The sequence below is a fragment of the Diadema antillarum genome, unplaced genomic scaffold, assembly GCF_040938485.1.
Source record: "Diadema antillarum isolate AM-2024a unplaced genomic scaffold, OU_Dant_1.0 seq00001207_RagTag, whole genome shotgun sequence".
Classification (NCBI taxonomy): domain Eukaryota; kingdom Metazoa; phylum Echinodermata; class Echinoidea; order Diadematoida; family Diadematidae; genus Diadema; species Diadema antillarum.
This window is the reverse complement of record NW_027272000.1, coordinates 113,003-133,023: the sequence shown is the minus strand read 5'-3', so window position 1 is coordinate 133,023 and position 20,021 is coordinate 113,003. Positions and strand designations below refer to the sequence as shown.

The 20,021-nt window shown below is 37.5% G+C and overlaps 1 protein-coding gene across 1 annotated transcript; it reads left to right on the top strand.

Moving 5' to 3' along the window:
• The first annotated feature begins 60 nt into the window (after positions 1 to 60).
• On the top strand, positions 61 to 18,168 carry LOC139744734 (uncharacterized). The gene is made up of 7 exons (XM_071655157.1): positions 61 to 256; positions 6,425 to 6,751; positions 10,799 to 11,092; positions 13,240 to 13,554; positions 14,230 to 14,556; positions 16,711 to 16,820; positions 17,571 to 18,168. Exons 1-7 carry the CDS (start codon positions 61 to 63, stop codon positions 17,637 to 17,639), a joined length of 1,638 nt encoding a protein of 545 aa, XP_071511258.1. The 3' UTR covers positions 17,640 to 18,168.
• The last annotated feature ends 1,853 nt before the right edge of the window (positions 18,169 to 20,021 follow it).

Sequence of the window (20,021 nt, the reverse complement as noted above, 5' to 3'; positions counted from 1 at the left end):
TCCCAGGAGGATTGCCATGATTTCTACATAGGGGAGACCCAACAATCACTGAAAGCTCCCATGAACCAACACAGAAGACCCAGTAACTCAGAAAGCATCCCGGATTCAGCAGTAAACACTCACATCAACGCCAGCAAACACTCGTTTAACACCAATGAAGTGATTATTCTGGATAGAGAATCCAAGTGGTTTGAGAGGGGCGCCAAGGAAGCCATCTGGGAACGCGTGGAGAGACCTACACTTAACAAGAGAGGAGGTCTCCGCTTCAATTTATCGCACGCGTGGGACCGGGCCGTTCGCAAAATCCCAAGCCGTCTTTCGCGCGCTGGACAAGGTCCAGTGCGCTCTGCACAATCTCGCACTATATAAGGGCCATTCCATCATCGGGAGCTTCATTCGCCCGAAGAAGCCAACTGAAACGTCGCAACAGTGAGTTTATTTCCAGTTTCTTGATTCAAGTAATTTTTTACCTCTCTTCGTAAGGCGGTCGTACGAACTCCAGACCTCGTACTTGTACTCGTACGAAATCTTTGTGACTGTAGCTTAAAGCGGGTCTGCACTGGAAAGAAACATGTCTAGCGCCATCATAAGGCTCATTTTTCTCTGTGGTGCCCAGCATTTCTCCCACAATGCCGAGCGGCGTGCAGCAATTAACCCGTTCAATACTGAAATCTGATATCCCCATAGACTTAACACACAGATCACCAGGTTCCCGTAAACGTAGGGGATGGCCTAGCAGCGCAGCGGCTCGCTTCGATCCCGCATTATCTTGCGCAGTCCAGTGCATATATGTTTACCACGTACCATAGTACCATGGTACGTACCATTTATACGTTGTCACTTCGCGATCTCTTCGGTGCTTTCAAACACTGTCTTCAACACTCAGATCGTTTATTCTGATCGTTGTGTCGAACTTCAATCTGCGATTATGTCGCGGATACAACTTGGTAAATGCTGGTTCCAGTGGGAGGAGATGCGAGCTGCGCTGGTGTATAGCGAGTAGGTCATTGGGCTGAGTGAGTGGATTGTCGTGGATCTCTCTCGCGACAAGTAACCCGTTCCCTCGCGATCGGCTGAAAGATCGAGGCCGCGCCGGGCGGGCCGGGCTGGGCTCTCGGACCTACCCCACCATATTATGCACTGCTTGTGTGTGTTCTCTCGGCTCTGCGCACAGCTGCTGTGAGATCGTGCGCTGACCGGCAGGCGGCGATCAGCCGCAGTACAAAATAACGATGTAACCACTGAACTAGAGTTCTGTGGATGTAACCCGGCCACCGGAAGTTTTGATAGATGGCGCTCTTTACAAAAAAAAAAAGTTCTGGCATCAAAATAATGGCTAGTGCAGACCGGCTTTAAGAGACCCAGTCTTTATTGCAACTTATTGACAAATTGCCCTGATACATCGACGTTAAAAAGCACTGAATTGATCAATCGTTAAATAGTTACCGTGACATGGCTATTTTTTCCATGCTTACTTTTAATAAACTTTAATAAATTTTCACTGCCTATTTTTGCCGATGTAGGGCAGTTTGTCTATCAATTGTAATTTTAAAAAACCGCAATTAGAATTTCATGTATTCAAAAAACCCTTTCTTTCATAATTGTTTAACCAATCTCTATGAGGACGAAGTTACCTAATCAAACCCATCACTACCACCATCTACAACAACACATGGTATTATGATTAATTGTACACGTGTATATTATCCTAGGATTGTATACACATTAAACGTATACATACTTCTTTATGTCTATATTACATTTAATTTCATTTCCCTTATAAAATTTCCACATAAATTATACAGTGTCAATGAAATTGTCAATGGAGTATATAAAGACTCTAATAATATAACACGGCACAAGATAAATTCAAAGGAATCTGTATAGAGTACGTTACATTCATAATGGATAATTGACATTATGTGCGGGGGGTGGCATGTTGGGGTGGGTCTCCAGAGGAAAAAAAAAAAGGTGAAACACAATCAATTCCACTCACACATTCACATATATAAGTATTTAACACCTCATGTTTTCTGGATAGCAATAAATCATGAACTTTTTTAACATTTGGTTTGGAGTTTGATTGCTTTTTTTTTCATCCCAAACTATACATTCAGTTCTTAGTAAAAGGAGCAAAAGCGTTTTCATGCACTGATGTTGCTTTCTGTTACTATGAATTGTCCGTTTGGTGGATTGTGTACATTTCAAAACACTTGCTTCACGGAATTTCACATCTTTATTTTTGATGCTACAAATTTTTCATCAAGAGGAATTCTTCTCAGTCACGTCAGGAAACAGAATCAATCTTCAGATGTGTCGTAGATATAGTGAGCGCTCTTTAAGATAATGTTTGTTAACCTGTTTGTTTGGTTCATTCAGTACTCCTAGCTTACTGATTTTGATTATGCGCACTGTATTCCCTGTGCTTTTAATATCTTTTTCTGAAGGGGAGGGGGAACTTGGCGTAGACATCTGTCGGCCTGAAAAAAAGCAAAGAAAACTTCATAAAAAGTAATATGAAAAAAAAAGCATTAAGATATTAAACCTTGACATGTGTTATGTGTGTACTTGCGATACTGGCAGGCATGATATTTACGAAGTAATTAGAATTTGTTCTTTTTCTTTCATTTTCGTTTATTTCATTATTTTTGTCATCCAAAGCCACGCTCACACGTACACAAACGACTTCTGAAAAACGAAATTGCGATGAATACCTTCTGTTCTGTCGTAAACATGGTGACAGGGAGCAAAGAAAATCAATTAGAGTATACATTTGTGTATATGGAGCCTTAAATAAATCTACTGTGAAACAAATCGCCCCAATGACAAATGCTGCTGAACTCTTTACCAAAAATGATCTCTTTGTATCGAAAAGGCGACAGATTTGCCGACTTTTAGTAGACAGTTGTATTAAAATGAAGAACTTTAGTTCATTTATGCTTATTTATATCCCAGATTTATTGATATGTGAAGCAAAATTTGAAAATGATTGCCAACTGGAATGAAATGTGGTGTTTGCAAGCACATGGAAACATTTGCTTTTTTTCCATGTGCATGCATTTTACCCTTCACTGTGCGTGAATTCAGACTAGCAGTGACCAGGGCAATCCACATGAATTATTGATTAAGCATTCATGTGCCTGGGAGCGCGAGACTGACGCCTAGTCAACAGGTGGTTCAGGAATGTCCATTGTCCAGGGCCATTGTCCGCACACACTCACATACACATCATTGGTTCCTGTGCAAAGTTCATTTATGTACAGAGGGTTAAAATTTGACCCAAATCTGAAACCTTACTTCAAAATCAATCTTAGATTTAATGAAACTGATTTATGCTTTCACATCCAAATTACCTCAAACAAGATTGTACACTATTCAGCTATTACTCATATCAATGACAGTTTTATCGGATGAATAGTTTTTGAACTATTAAAGGACAAGTTCACCTACATAGACATGTGGGTTGAGTGAATGCAGCAATATTAGTAGAACACATCAGTGAGAGTTTGAGGAAAATCGGACAATCCATCAAAGAGTTACGAATTTTTTAAGTTTCTGCTCAGTCACGGCTGGATGAAAAGACTACTATAGCTTGTGATGTCATATGAGTACAACGATATAAAGAAAGAATAAAGAAAATTCAACATATTTCCGTTTTTCTCGCATAACAAAAGAGCACTCGACTTCTCTCTTTCAGAAGGCAGGGGGAATAATATTACCCTTAACATACGTCAGTAGCAAGTCGAAGAAATGTACACTCTATTCAAAAAGTCAAGTTTTGTGAAATTCTCTTTTTATTTTCCTTATATAGTTGTACGCATGTGACATCATACACTGTAGTAGTCTTCTCTTCCAGCAGTGACTGCGCAGATACTTAAAATATTCGTAACTTTTGAACGGATTGTCCAATTTTCCTCAAACTTACACTGATGTGTTCTACTAATATTGCTGCATTCTCTCAATCCTTATGTATATGAAGGTGGACTTGTCCTTTAGTGATCAAAAGTTGGAAATGTTTTTTGAAACTCCTAGTATATATATATATATATATATATATATATATATATATATATATATTGAAACAAGGAAGGAAAAACTGACCAGAAACAATTGTAATAACAAATAGCGAAAACTTTGAGCAAAGAAAATTGGTTTTCATCGGGATCATCCCAATGAAAACCCATTTTCTTTGCTCAAAGTTTTCGCTAAGGTCCAAGTAACAAACCGAAAGCTCAACCATTGAAATACTTGCTTTCTCTCTCTCTCTCTCTCTCTCTTATATATATATATATATATATATATATACACATTTATATATACATATATATATATATGTAGAGAGAGAGAGAGAGGGAGGGGAGAGAGAGAGAGCTCTACGTTGATCCTTTCTATATTCTATGAATCAGGTAACTCCCATTACTGTGGAATTATTCTTATTACTAAGGAATGTGCGATGGTAAACAATTAGATTTTTATGAGTGAAATGGACAGAATATTCAGTAGAAATATTGCCTGGGGACATATTTATCGATAATATTCCTCTTGAACAAATCAATAGTATAACATTTCTTGGTATTTGTGTTGATAATAAACTTACATGGAGAGATCATGTCAATGTTCTCTGTAAAACAATTTTACGAAATATAGGTATAATAGATAGACTGAAATATTTTTAAACAACTTCTACATTAACTATGCTTTACTCCACTTTTATTTTACCGTATTTGAATAATGGGATTTTAGTGTGGGGCAACATGCATCAATTCCTTTTTGAAAAAGGGGCAACATGCATCAATTCCTTTTTGGAAAAAAAATATTATTGCCAAAAAAGTCGTTTAGAGTAATCTCTCATTTAAATCCCTGTGCTCAAACTGATAATTTGTTTTATGATAATAAATTATCAAAGATAAATGATTTATATTTATTTCAGTTGGGTCAATTTATGTTCAATTATTACAATGAGAGTTTACCACAAATATTTGATCAAATCTTTCGACGCAATGATGCTGTACACAACTATCCTACTCGACGTTCCAGTGAATATCATTTACAATTACTACGTACAATTCTCGCCCAAAATACATTCGTTTTCACTGGCCCGAGGTTATGGAACAGCTTTGATAATACTCTAAAAGATGCTCTGACTTTACCTTCTTTTAAATCAAAACTGAAAAAAATTCTGTTGTCATCCTCACGTAAACAAACAAAGACACAGTTAAAAGAATTTTTTGTTATCTTCATTTTAAAAAAAACATAATAAATGAATTAATGATGAGTATTTTTTAAGCAATTCAAGAGTTTGTGTTTTAAGCTAAATTCGTCAAGAATTTTAAGTTCTTCTTAATGCCTTGATGACCTTTTCAGATAACTGAATGTAGACATTGTTTGTTTTGTTTCCCTCCCTTTCTTTGTTATGCCTATCTTTAGTTTTATTTTCTGTCTATTCCGTCCATGCTTTTGTTCTTGTCCTTGTCACAATCTTTTTTTCTGATTATTTCGCCTGACATCAGGATATCAAAATCTTACACATGGAGTCCTTGACGGACCTTGAGATGCCCTCACCTTCTAGAGTAATTTACAAAATTTACAAGCTATGCTTTTCTTGTGAATTCCTCTTTTCCATGTAAAGTTATAAATTAAGATTGTATTGTTTACTTGATTATTTATCCAAACGAGCGTTAATATCATTATGATACTTGTATTCATGTTTCGTTGAAAATTACGTGATTGAAAGGTCCTTTTGATGTTTGTATTCATGTAAGCGTTATGTATATTACTTTGTATTACTTTATATGGAAATAAACTCATTTTGAATTGATTTGAATATTTCATAAGTTGAAAGATGAAAATGATCCATTCAATGAGGCGCAGCCAAGTTGTATGGATCAAACATTTCATCTTTTCACCGAATGAAATATTCTGCTCATCGCACGAATGTAAAACATTTCTTATTTGTTTTATATAACGTTTATGATAGATCATTGTCATATGATATTTTAATAATTTAGAAACAAGAGAGAATCTGAGATCGCGAGAGTGCTCACTATGTGCTTAACGCTAGCGCGCTGTCGCATACACACATTGCAAACGCAAGCGTTTTACACGAGTAGTTTGCGGGGCTCAGAGTCGGCGAGCGTGCAATGGAGCAAATCGTTTTGGATTCAAATGCACCAAGCAACAATTGCAAAGATGATGACGTCATAGTGAAATGGGCTAAATGATCAATGTCAAACAGCCAATCAAATGACAAGGATCTCTTCAGGCGTTATGTAATGATGTCTAAACATTCAGGTCTATCAATACGTTCAATTTTTATGAGGACGATCGAAAATGAATTCCAAATGGTTGCTGTCATGAACTTTGTCTGGAATTATTTATGAAGAATGCACCTTCATGTCGTTTCTTTTTTTAAATCTGATCACAGTAAACCATGTTCAGACTGACGTCCACCTCTTGAGTGGCAGCAAAGAGGTGGTCCCGTGCATCGATGCTATGGAGGTTGAACTCGACATCCAGTCAGTCAAGTGGTATAGGCTTACTGAGGATGGCTTGAAGGAGCTTTTGATAGAAGCCGATTACATTTCCAATCATTCCATGCGGTTCCAACTTGGATTCAAACTCGTGAAAAAGACATTTCTCGAGATAGAGAATGTTGGTCCTGAGCATAATGGGACTTACACATGCATCGTGCAACGGGGCAATTCAGCTCAACAAACGGAAATCACTTTCAATTTTATCGTTGAAGGGAAAGGTGAGTTTTATTTTACAGCCAGTCCCGTTACATTTCAGCCGAACCCCTCCCTCGCCGCAAGCGCACACTTTATGGCATTTGTTAAAAGAATAATCGAAAACGAAATTGAAAATCAAAGCCCATTATTTTCCCATGGTTTAGTTTTTTTCATCCCGTCTAAAGCTCAGGGTAAGGGTACCAGTGGCTATATTTTCATCCACTTAAAAGTGAACAAATGGTTCCGTGGTCTCTGCTTATCAGTGTACGAATTACCCTGAGTGCAAAGGATAAGGGTGGGATTTCACGGAGCACGCGAACGATTTGCGAAGGACGCGAATGGCAAAATCCAGCATTCGCATTTTAGTCTGCAAACGATCGCCAAACAAACGTGAGGGTTCGGAAGCGTCGTCAATTGTTCGCGAATGTCGTTTTTACTTCGGCGAGAATTTCAAAAAAGTTTGAAATTTTCTGCGAACCTTTTCCGCACACTTGGTCGTGATTTGCTCGTGAATTGTTCTCGAAAGTGTCTTTAAAGCCTCGTCATATGCGCAAGACCTTCGCAAGACATGCGCGATGTTCGCAAAATGTTCGTGAAACCCCAAACAGACTCCGAAACTTTGAAGAATGTCTCGCGTATGTTACGCGAAATCTGCGAAGTTTTTCCGATCATTTTACGACGTAATCGCAAATCGAAAAACTTTTCCGAATGTCGCGAACGATTTGCGAACGATTTGCGAAGGACGCGAATGATAAAATCCGACATTCGGAAAAGTTTTTCTCCGAATGTTTTCCGACAATGAAGCCGAAAACTATTCTTGCGCAATTTGTGCGAAGTTTCCACGACGTATGTGCGAATGTCGTGTGTATCATTGCTAAAGTACAGCATGTTACGTACACGACGAACACGCGACGGAAATGCGAACAACGAAAAATTTTCAATAATCATGGGAGAAAATGTACCCAAGGAGAGGTGGAAGCTGTCTTGAGTTGACTTTTTTTCTTTCCCTATTTCTCCTTTCTTTTTCTCTCATCTCTCTATGGTGTGCTTGCCTACATTTTTTCCCTAGGACGTATCTCCACTAGTAAAGCATTTGACTTTTTTTTTCAGTTCCTCCAACACATACTTTAGATTAATTCTAAGTGTATTCTGCGATTTTTTTTTTGTATATCAAACATTTCTTTCTCTTTGCTAGTCTTTAATTTCTTTTGTTACTATAGTTGTTAATAATTGTTTGATGTTTAGGTGTATGCTACGATTTTTATTTGTAGAAAACGTAGAGGTCATACATCCCCCAAACGTGCGCTAAACGTTCGCGAGAATGTCTCAAAAGGTACGCGAACAGTTTGCGATTACGTCGTAAAATGATCGGAAAAACTTCGCAGATTTCGCGTAACATACGCGAGACATTCTCCAAAGTTTCGGAGTCTGTTTGGGGTTTCACGAACATTTTGCGAACATCGCGCGTGTCTTGCGAAGGTCTTGCGCATATGACGAGGCTTTAAAGACACTTTCGAGAACAATTCACGAGCAAATCACGACCAAGTGTGCGGAAAAGGTTCGCAGAAAATTTCAAACTTTTTTGAAATTCTCGCCGAAGTAAAAACGACGTTCACGAACAATTGACGACGCTTCCGAACCCTCACGTTCGTTTGGCGATCTTTTGCAGACCAAAATACGAATGCTGGATTTTGCCATTCGCGTCCTTCGCAAATCGTTCGCGTGCTCCGTGAAATCCCACCCTAAGTAATGATCCTGCAGTCTCAAAAAGATTAATGAAAACAAGTGACGAGTGAATGTATTTTTTTTTGGGGGGGGGGGAACTTTGTATGAAGAGTTAAATCCTGTCCGTTTTTTTTTTTTTTTTTGTAACTGGCAGCTTTCACAATATACTTTCGAGTTAATTTTCTCACTTCTCGTTTCTTATGTAAAAACCTTACTTGTATCGGAATCAATCCATCAACCATTTTTTTCAAAGAATCCTTCATGGATGAATTTATTGTTTATCTTTACAGATTCTCGGTTATGCTGAATTGTGGAATTATTTTCATAACTAATGACTGTGTGGTGCTTACACATTCAGTAGGTCTATTACCATGATTACAGGAGAGAAAAGAAGAGTCGTCATCTTTTAGGTTCCTTTCCTAAAGGTCAAGGTCAAATTCAAGGTCCCCCGATCCATGAGTGGATCTATGAGTATGAGTGGACAAAGTTGACAACATTGTCCACTCATATATACATACGCCAGGTTACATTAGGATACCTCAACGGTTTAAAAGTTACGATGTCTACAAAAATTATTACTGACAGCGGGCGGACGGACAACCCGAAAACATAATGCCTCCGTCGACACTTCATGGCGAGGGCATTAAAAACCAAAACATGGTGCAGAAAAAAGAAACAGAAACAAAATCGAAATGTCACTATAACGACTGGTATGCCTCCGCCCTATGTGCGTTCTTCTCCCAGGACTACAATGCGAGTCGATATTTTCACATAATTGGAAAAAAATGACATATTTGTCACAAACGCATTGACTGTTTATATAAACTGAACTAGGTTTCATTTGGAGGGATGGCGAGAGCAGGTATTTCCGGATTTTAGCATCTTTATTTGATCTGTGACCTTGCCCTTTGACCCTAGAGCCCACAATTCTTCAAATAGTCACTAGCTGGCAACATCCATTTTCGTGACAAAAAATTTGTGACCCTGACCTTGGAAATTTGACCTTTGAAAGCCATGATCTCAAAAGTCCCAAGAGAATCATTGTCAGGCAATATATGGATATATACTAAATCTCATTCTGACACCTTCAAACATTTCAGAGATATGGAAATAACCAATGAAATGTTATTATTTTCATTTGAACTTTGTCCTTTCACATTTGACTCCATGGTTCAAAACTGTATCTCTAGATTTTTTTTTTCCATTAATACATACCCAACAGTTGACAGGCAAAACTTAATCCACTCATATGCTGAGTTTCATAAAAATAGCTCAAGTATTTTTTAAGTTATAAAGATATCCAAAAAATTGCTCACTGACGGAAGGGCGGACGATTATTAAAACCCGAAAACACAATGCCTTCGGCGACACTTCTTAGCAAAGGCATAAACGCTGATATCCCAATGGACATTTCCAGCTTTGTTTGAAGACGCCATATTTTACCGATGGGTAGAGGAAAGATTCATCTCTCAGGAAAGACAAATTTAAAAGGAATGACTACAGGTCAGCCCAAATGACATAATTATGGTGTATCACAGAGAATCTTAGGACTCGTTTTGCTCTCCCCCCCCCAAAAAAAATATATATAATTATGTGTGTGTATTGGTGAGGGAGCAAGTGCCCCTTCTGCTCCCCTCCCCCCTCCCCCCTCCCCCCCCCCCTCCCCCCCCCCCCCCGCCTCCGGTGCCCTTGATTAGTTCATGTACTCTCTAAAAAAAATCGAGTGAAAATATTCACTCTTAAAGGAGTGAATTTAAAAAAGAGTGAATTTAGAGTGAAATTGGGGTGAATTTTGAGTGAAAATGTCCATTTTCACTCATTTTGGAGTGACCTCAGGGATCACTCGAAGATTTTGGAGTGATCCCTGAGGTCACTCTAAAACAAGTGAAAAAGAACATTTTCACTCAAAATTCACTCCAATTTCACTCTAAATTCACTCTTTTTTAAATTCACTCCTTTAAGAGTGAATATTTTCACTCGATTTTTTTTAAAGAGTAAAGGAAATTATATTATATACATATATTTTGTTATCCATATGAAGTATACATACATAGACGCAATGTATGTACATTCATATCTATTATGTGTGTTTTCTGGATATTGATAAAACGTGAACGTCTTTGTCATTTGCTTTTGTGTTTTGTTGTTTCCGTTGAAAAACATCCAGTCGGCTCTTTGAAAAAGAAGTAAAAGATATATTTGCATTTCTATGAAAATAAAGATGTTCAATTGAATGTTGGTGGATTTTGTACACTAGCAATTACTTGAATTTCAATCTGAATATCTGTGAATTTGAAATCGCTCTAAACCTGGTCTCTTCGAACATTAATTTTCAACATATCTAGCGTCTAGTCTTGGTAACGACGTTCATCTGCTGAGTGGGGCATCAGAGCGGGTCCAATTTCTTCACCATTGGTCAGAAGATTACCTGCATGTCCAGTGGTACAAACTAACCGACGAAGGCGAAGTTATGGATGAAACACTTGCCAAATGTGGCTCTGACGGGTCATTTGAGAATCACGAGCTGTGTCTAAAGTTTCCGAATGTTACCATCGACCAAGCTGGATCCTACAAATCCGTCATCACGAGGAATGATTCTTCTCGGAAAACAGAGCTGGTCTTCAGATTCGTCGTAGATAGTAAGCACTGATCAATACTTATGTGCAGTATCGTTGTTGTGCTTTTAATTTCATTGTGGGGGGAGGGGGTCTGCTGGATAGTGATTCGATGGTCTTCAAATTTATTGAAACAACAAAAAAAAGATTAGATGATAGAAAATATCAAGATACAAACCATGATGATCATTTGCAAACTGGCAGGAACGATGAGAAAGTCATTAAAATTTAGTTGGTTTTTTTTCTTTCATTTTCTCTCGTTTCATTATTCAGTCATTCAAGGCCACACACATTTTTTGTTTTTCCTTGATGTTTTATTGCTTTCATTCAAGTCATTTATAAATCAACCCATTCTGGGTGTAAAATGAACAAAAAAAAAACTACAAATGTAATTCAAAACACAAACAAATCCATTTGCCAGTTTATACTGCATATCATCTCTCTTCAACATAAGATTAAGTAACTCGATTATAATTCATTCAATTCAATTCAATTCAATTCAATCATTTATCGTCTGATTTAAAAAATACAGAAAATCCTTCTCCACTGGCAAGATAACAGAGCATAACACGACAAGAATAACAAACAGATCACATATAAAAAAATGACTGATAATCAATTAACAATTCGATACATCATCAAAAAATATATCGTAACTAATTAAACTGAAATACTAATGAAATGAAGAGGTATGTTTGAGACTATAAAAATAGAACATTAAGATATACTATTGATGCATTGAAACTTTTCAACATGCTGACGTCTGACTATGACAAATATACATGTATATCAAAAATGCAAAGTCATAAATACAAAATTGCACAGGTCCTAAAAATATGTTGGGAGTGAAACATGTGTGATGTACATAATGTACATTATACAGAAACCCAGGGATCACATGTCACATGTGTGCCCAAGAAGAGTAGGAATAAGAAGAAAAGAATAGAGGTGGAAAAGGATGGAGAGGGTTCCATAGAACAGCTGCCTCTATGGGCACACATTGTAATATAGTGTTGTTATGCAAATATGCATGCACACGTATGCGAAAACATTCCGTGATCATTCCAATAAAATAGCAGAGTGCAACAATGAATGCTGCATAATGTAAATGTAAATCACAGTCCATGTGTGCCCAGGAAGCAAAATAGAAAAGATAGAGGGAAAGAAACAGAAGATAGATGGGAGGGGGAGGGATTTCCAGGAAAAGCTGCTTATGTGAGCACACATACAATGTCAACCCTACTGACAATTTCTTCACGACAAAGTTTTGACATGTACTAAACCTATATCCCTTGAATATATTGAATCATGTAACTCATTCTCACAAGGGCGTATACGTAAAAAATACATTATACAAACCTAGAATGAAATCATTCATAAAAAACCCAACCAACCCTTCCCCTACCAACTAAAACAAATCTACATCTATCCTTAATATGAAATTCTACCAATATCATTCATACAATTTATAGCTATTCTTCTTCAAATCTAATCCCCATCCCACCAACCCCCGATTCACCAAAACCTAAACCACGCCCACACCCACACACACATACCGACCAACACAGAAACATTTTCCCATTTCAGCAAATGTAATCCAAACTTATTTCTTTTTAAAGCAGTTTCTTTTTCTTCATCCCGAAATTTTATTATTCTCATACGAATTTCCTCAAAAGCGGGAATTTCCCCCTCAGACCTAAATCTAAAAATGACATAATTCAAAATGTCTTATTAAGTTTCATTTTTAGGATCCTTCCCATAACACCAAAATGATCATCTTTCCACTCTATATTTCGAAGATCTGTCATCTCAAACTTATCACTTTCTGCCACAAATTCTTAACATTCACATGCCCCCCCCCCCCCAAAAAAAAGCAAACTAACAAACAAACAAACAAATAAACAAATGTTTACATGTTCCTACCGATTGCTCACAAAGAGAACACCGGTTATTTTTAAACGAAACCAAACTCAAAAAGGTTTGTAATAATTTATACTGAAATTTACACATGTACTCAACACGCAAACACTATATATATATATATATATATATATATATATATGTATATATATATATATATATTACAATACATGTACATATAATACATACATTATTTATAATATGGATGTATTGAAAGCTCTACGATGAAAATTCCTATATTCTTTATGAAGCAGGCAACTTGGGCCCGAATGTCCATATCCTGAGAGGTGCGACAGAACTGATCAGATATCAGGATAGCTGGAACGGGGACATTCAATCATTAAGGTGCTGTAGGATCGACACTAATTCTTACGAGCAGCCGGGAGCTGAGCCCAATTGTACAAGTGCCAACTCGAGAATCACTGACTTTGACGTCGTCACAATCAAAGACCTGGTGATAAAGAATGTCACTTGTTACCACAAGGGTCAGTATTTATGCGTCATAGAGAAGAACGGAACGACTTTGTTTCAACGGACGAAACTGAAGTTACAATTCATTGTTGACGGTGAGATGAGAGAATAATGTTAATCACTTTAAGAAAACATTTTGGCTGTCATGTTTGTTTATCCCTAATACTCGTGACATAATGCGCTTTTAGTGGTGCGTGATAGGGAACTTTGGTTTATTTGAGGCATCTGGTCAACGCACTTTGTATACCCAAAATCTAACGGGTCGGTATTAACCTTACAACTTTAGAAGAAAAAAAAATCCACAATATCCTGCAACAACAGAAGAGATCGGAAGGTTAATTACCAGTGAGTTTCATTTTCTTTTGGTACATTGTACGCACAGTTCAAATTCTATCCATCTGGAAAATGGCAGCTCTCAAAATATCTTGTGTATACTTTCGATATCTCGTCTCTCATGATATCATGAAATACTTTCCTCGCATCGGAATAAGGCTCAATATCAACCACTTTTCAAAGAATCCTTCTTGGCTGAATTTATTGTTTCTATTAACAGATTAACGAGTATATTGAATGAGTATATTGAATTACTATGACACTGTTTTCATTACTGAGGAAAGTGTGATGTCTAAACTTTTAGTAGGTCTATCAATACCTTCAGTTGGTTAAAAGGACGATTAGAAAGAAATTTCAAATGGCTCTTGTCACGAACTTTTGCCTGAAATGATTTATTGAGAGGGCAGCTTCGGGTCGTTTCTTGAATCTGATCGCAGTGAAGCATGTTCTGGCTGACGTCTACCTCGAGAGATACAGCCAAGCAGTGGTCCCGTGTATCAATGTTACCAAGATCCAACTCGACATCCAGTCAGTCAAGTGGTATAGGCTGATCGAGGACGACTTGAAGGAGCTTTTGTTAGAGGCCGATTACACCTCCAATCGTTCCATGCGGTACCAGCGTGGATTCAAACTCGTGAACAAGACATTTCTCGAGATAGAGAATGTTAGTCCTGAGCTTAATGGGACGTACTCATGCATCGTGCAACGGGGCAATTCAGCTCAACAAACGGAATTCACTTTCAATTTTATCGTTGTAGAGAAAGGTGAGTTTTATTTTACAGCCAGTCCCGTTTCATTACAGCTGAACCTCTTTCCCGCCACAAGCCCACACTTTATGGCATCTGTTAAAAAGATAATCGAAAAAAAAAATTGAGGAAAAATTAAATCCTATATTTTAAGTGATCCCATAGGTTAAGTGAAATCCTCCCGTCTGAAGCGCGGGGTAAGGATACCAGTGACCATACTCTTATCTAAAAAAAAAAGAAACAAAAATAAAACAGACAATCATACAACAGCAGTGGTTCCATGGCCCCTGATGAGGACCGTGCGATTCACCCTGAGTGTAACACGTCAGTAATGATCTTAGAGCTTCAGAAAATGAAGGAGAACGATGATAATAACCTGCTACAACAAAAGCGGTCAGAAGGTTCGGTGACGAGTGAATTTCATTTTCTTTTGGAACATTGTATTATCATTTTTGGTTTTTATTACTGGCAGCTCTCACAATATACTTTCGAGTGAATTTCCTCACTCCCGTCTCTTATTTTGAAAAAAAAAGACAAACCTTGCCTGTATCTTAATAAGCCCATACATCAATTTCTCAAAGAATCCTTCTTGGCCGAGTTTATTGTTTGTCTTCATAGATTCACGGTTACAATATTATTAAATATTGAATCATTATGGAATCATTTTCATGATGATTGTGTGATGTCTACACACTCAGTATGTCTATTATGTAATACGATTAGTATTACCATACGATTAGTAGGATCATTGAAATAACTCCAAATAGCTTTTGTCATCAAATTGTGGTTGGAAGAATTTATTCTTGGTTACGAAGGTCGTTTCCCGTTTAAATCTGAGTGCAGTTAACCATGTTCGTACCGACGTCGTCCACCTCAAGACAGGCAGCAAAGAGGTGGTTCCGTGCATCGATGCTATGGAGGTTCAACTCGACATCCAGTCAGTCAAGTGGTTTAGGCTGATCGAGGACGGCTTGAAGGAGCTTTTGATAGAAGCCGATTACATTACCAATCATTACATGCGGTTCCAAAGTGGATTCAAACTCGTAAAAAAGACATTTCTCGAGATAGAGAATGTTCGTCCTGAGCTTAATGGGACGTACTTATGCATCGTGCAACATGGCAATTCAGCTCAACCAACGGAAATCACTGTCAATATACTTGTAGGGAAAGGTGAGTTTTATTTTCCAGCCATTCGTTGCACTTCAGTTGACCCCCCCCCCACACACACACACACACACATACACACGCTTTATGGAATCTGCGGAAAAGGCAAGTAAAGAAAAAAGAAGAGAATTAAAATATTTTCGTTTTTTCCTCCCGTCAAAAGCCGGGGTGGGTGCATCACTGACTATACTCTTATCCACTTAAAAAAAGCACATACCACCAGTAACAACAACAACAACAATGGTTCCACGGCCCCTACTTCAGTTGTAAAAGGAAAATCAATCGCTTGAGGAAACTGACTTTCGGTGCGTCTCACATAATTCGGATACTGAATGAATGAACCTACACTTTTCCTTCCTCAAGACAGTGTAGCCTGTTAGCTAGGTGTACATTTGTATGAAATGTGTTAATATCTACAATTATACTTCCAGACATAAGGGCACTAAAAAAATTGGTAATCAGGATTTTGATTGGCCAGCTTCCATCCCCCCCCCCCCCCATCCCCTGTCGTTTCGAGAACCATGCACGCCATAGTGGATTATACGCGTTCACGCATCGTTTTCAAGTCAAGGAAATCTACGAAAACAACCACAAAAAAAGAAACCAAGAGAAAATACAAATAAATTCATTTGTAACTTGCCATGCCAGAGAAAAGGGAACATGGCTCTGTCTAACCATCTAATCGGATGAAAAAAAAAAGAACCGGCTAATTATGTTTATGAGTCTAAAACATAGCTTTATCAATACAAGTCTACATTGAGCGCCAGCGGATCCGGTTTACTTACTACTCCCTTTTTTTAACAAGGTGCAATCAAGAAAGTGAAATGTATGTCTTTATGTGCCCAGAGAATGATGCAGATCAATGCAATCCATTCTAAAACACTGTACTCATATATCCCAGTTTTTAAAAATAGTAACACCTTCGTGTCTGCTGCGGTGTAAAATTTGTTGATAAAGCCTGTGTTTCCTGTCTGATTTCTGTCGTATTTCGTATTCATTCTGTTCCAGAGAGTTGGCATCACATTTTGTTGAAGGTGTTACTCCCACCTGGCTCGGGGTTCATACTGTTAGGGGGACTGGGTTTTCTTTTCGTCCGCCTGTTCAAGAAGTGGTTGAAGGTCAGTGTCTTTTTCATTAAAAATACTGGTTGATGAAGTATCAACGGTCAACAAACTGTCGTTGAAAGAGCTGAAAGTTTAGCCTGGAATGAGATTACACGTTTATATTTATGATTGTTGTTTAATACTCATGTCGATTATAGAGTGACAAGAAAATTGAAATCATAATCAAATCAATGCTCTTATAGCTATAAAGCATTTTCTTTTTCAGGCTTCCGCTGCGTGTCTTGAGTTATGATGCTTAATCAATAATGCTGACAGAACCTATCAATCGTCACAGACAATGAGAGGTCATGGCTGTATACCAGGAAAATGGAAATCCTTCTGTCTCCCTAGCAATTTCTCTTTTCATTTCATTTTATTTCATTTCATTTCATTTCATTTTGTTATTTTTGTATGGTTCTGTATGGTTCGTTATCTCTTCTTAATTCAGAAAACATCATTGTATAATATTTGAGCATGAAATAATCAAGAATTAGGACTAAGTCATAGAAAATAGTGATCATATTCTTAGAGTTCTGTGGTAGAAACTGCAATGGGATAGGGAAATAATGGTGAGCTGCGATGCATTCAAAGTTTCACAATAATATGTTAGTAAAATTAGACTACAGCTGGGATGGTTTTTGGTTGAGTTGATATAAACTGCGACTATCGCTTGTCGATCAAAAGGTAACGCAGGAGTAAGCATAAATGTAGATAGATGCACTTCAAGGTGTTTATCAAAATGAATTTCTGACTGTTTGTGAACAGGAATGGCACGATCGTCAGCATTTGGGCCAGCAGTCTCGGCTCTCTGAGATGCCTCTTCTACAGAAATGATAACAGTGGACATGGAACGTAAACAGGAGCGTGGACAAACAAAATTCTGCTAGCCTGACTAGTCGCTTCTCTTTCCAACGTTATAACTGTCGCAACGTGAAGTTGAATGCTTGTAGTGGTTAATGAATCACATGGTATTCGCGATTAATTTCTAGTTTTCACATCACCCACAACCACCGAGTGGGAACACAAACACACACACACACACACGCAAACACACACACGCACACACACAAAATGTATATGCAAGTACATGTATTAATTTTCATCTCACGTTCTCACAGTGCAGGTTTTACTGGATTAAAGCATGAATAAAGTCACTAACAGAAATGAAACAAAGCTGTGAAGATCATCCTCTGAATCTATTTCACATCATTATGCGTTTAATATTATGTACATTTAAAGAAACATTAAGCCACCGGAAATTATGGACTCTTAGACGTTCATACCTACGAAGAACAGTGGAGATATTTAGCAAATAAGGTTTTACAAAAGTGTTGAATAACTGAATGAAAAGTAACCAACAAGGATACGGAACACACACTGTAGTGCGTGTAAAATAGATATGTAAATATCCGTTGTAAGTGTATACAAATCTGCAGTGAGTAACTCCTTTGTTTCAATTCAAGCATCGTTAAATCAGTTCAATTTTATCAAAATATTATCACTGTGCGTTCTTGTGACGTCCGTCTTAAAATGTTCAATAACATTTCGCCTTGAAAAAAAAACATGAATAAAAAGAATGTGAGTACTGACAAAATATTTGGAAATATTGCAAATATATTCGAATGGTCGAAGCATGAAGCGCTTAAACTTGTAATAATAAAATTGGTATCATAATTGCGTTGTAAATTAAGGACTAACCCCGACTAGCCTGCGTCCTGTGCTGTTGTTGTTTTTCCTTATCAAATAATGTACTTTTACTTTTACCTATGTTTGTTACTGATGTTTGTTTGAACAAGTATAAAAATAGCAGTCTCGTTTCGATTATAAACCTTGGAATAGGACGAATGCGCTAAAAAAGTGTTCTGCAAGATGACGCAAAGCATCATTGTTACTACTTCTTCAAGCTTAACAACCATTTTGAAATAAAACCCAAGTCGTAAGCTTCTTTATACCGTAAATATTAATCACACAAGGAACTTGAAACAAAATTTCCAAAACAGAGATAACTTAGTGATAAATTAGATAATCTATGTAATATGTGCTTGATTCAGTATGTGTATCTGTGGTGTATTTTTTTTTCTCTCTCTCTGCTTCGGAGCTTTCAAGAGCAAGTTTTAAAATATATTAACAAATACCTACAGAGATCAGATGGATATGATTTATTCTGATTCGCTTATGCCTGAAATTCTAACTTATCATTATTCATGTCGAAATACATTTGTGTCGTTCTCCTGAGAGCATGTTCGTTAAATTTACATTTTTATTTACTTTATTGTTCATATATATATATATATATATATATATGTATATGTGTGTGTGTGTGTCTGTCTGTCTGTCTGTATGTCTGTGTGTGTCTGTGTATTAAGAGAACAAAGAAGCATGTATCTCTGTCTTTACACAAAGATGGATTCAAGTCAATCAGTAAATAAATCTGTAAATCAGAAACTGGATCGAGGGTGTGTGGACAACGTTCAATCAGCTAGAATTACGCCACACAAGATCACAGGGAGAACGTTTGATCTAGGTAAGAAAAACCATCAACGTAAGCAACAACAACGACAAATCCAGTGCGCTCTCTCTCTCTCTCTCTCTCTCTGTCTCTCTGTCTCTCTCTCTCTCTCTTAAATCCCTGAAGGATTTCAAGTTGCGCTTGAAATGAGAGTAGGATATGTCACAGGTAAACAAACTGACGACTGTTGTAAAAATTGATTGATCCGAATTCTGCGTTTGGTTTCAAATATAACTCAGTTTGCATGGCAGGGACTTGCGTGAGATTCAGTGTTCTTTCACGTTGCCTTTGACCTTTGAACTGTGCCTACTTCGTCTTCTGTTTGGCCTTCTGTGCTGCGATGTCCTTCTTGACCTGCTCCTTCTGGGCGGCAATTTGCCTCGCCTTTTCCTCGGCCTGTCTCTTCGCTATGGCTTCGCTAGCAGCCATCTCAGCAGCTAACTCGATCTTTCCAATTCGCTGAAACTGGAGGCGTAGATACAGAAAATATTAAAATATTAATCAGGTACTAGCAATTCAAAGTAATGAATGTATGTCATCATGGTCGTATACATGCAATGATAGAAAGATTAAAATGCAAACCCACCTATTAGTACAATGCTAACATGATATTTCACAAAATACATGTTATACACATAATGTTTGACAAATGCTAACAGGTATGGTTGAATATACGCAAATTTATATCAAGGATATCAATATAAAGA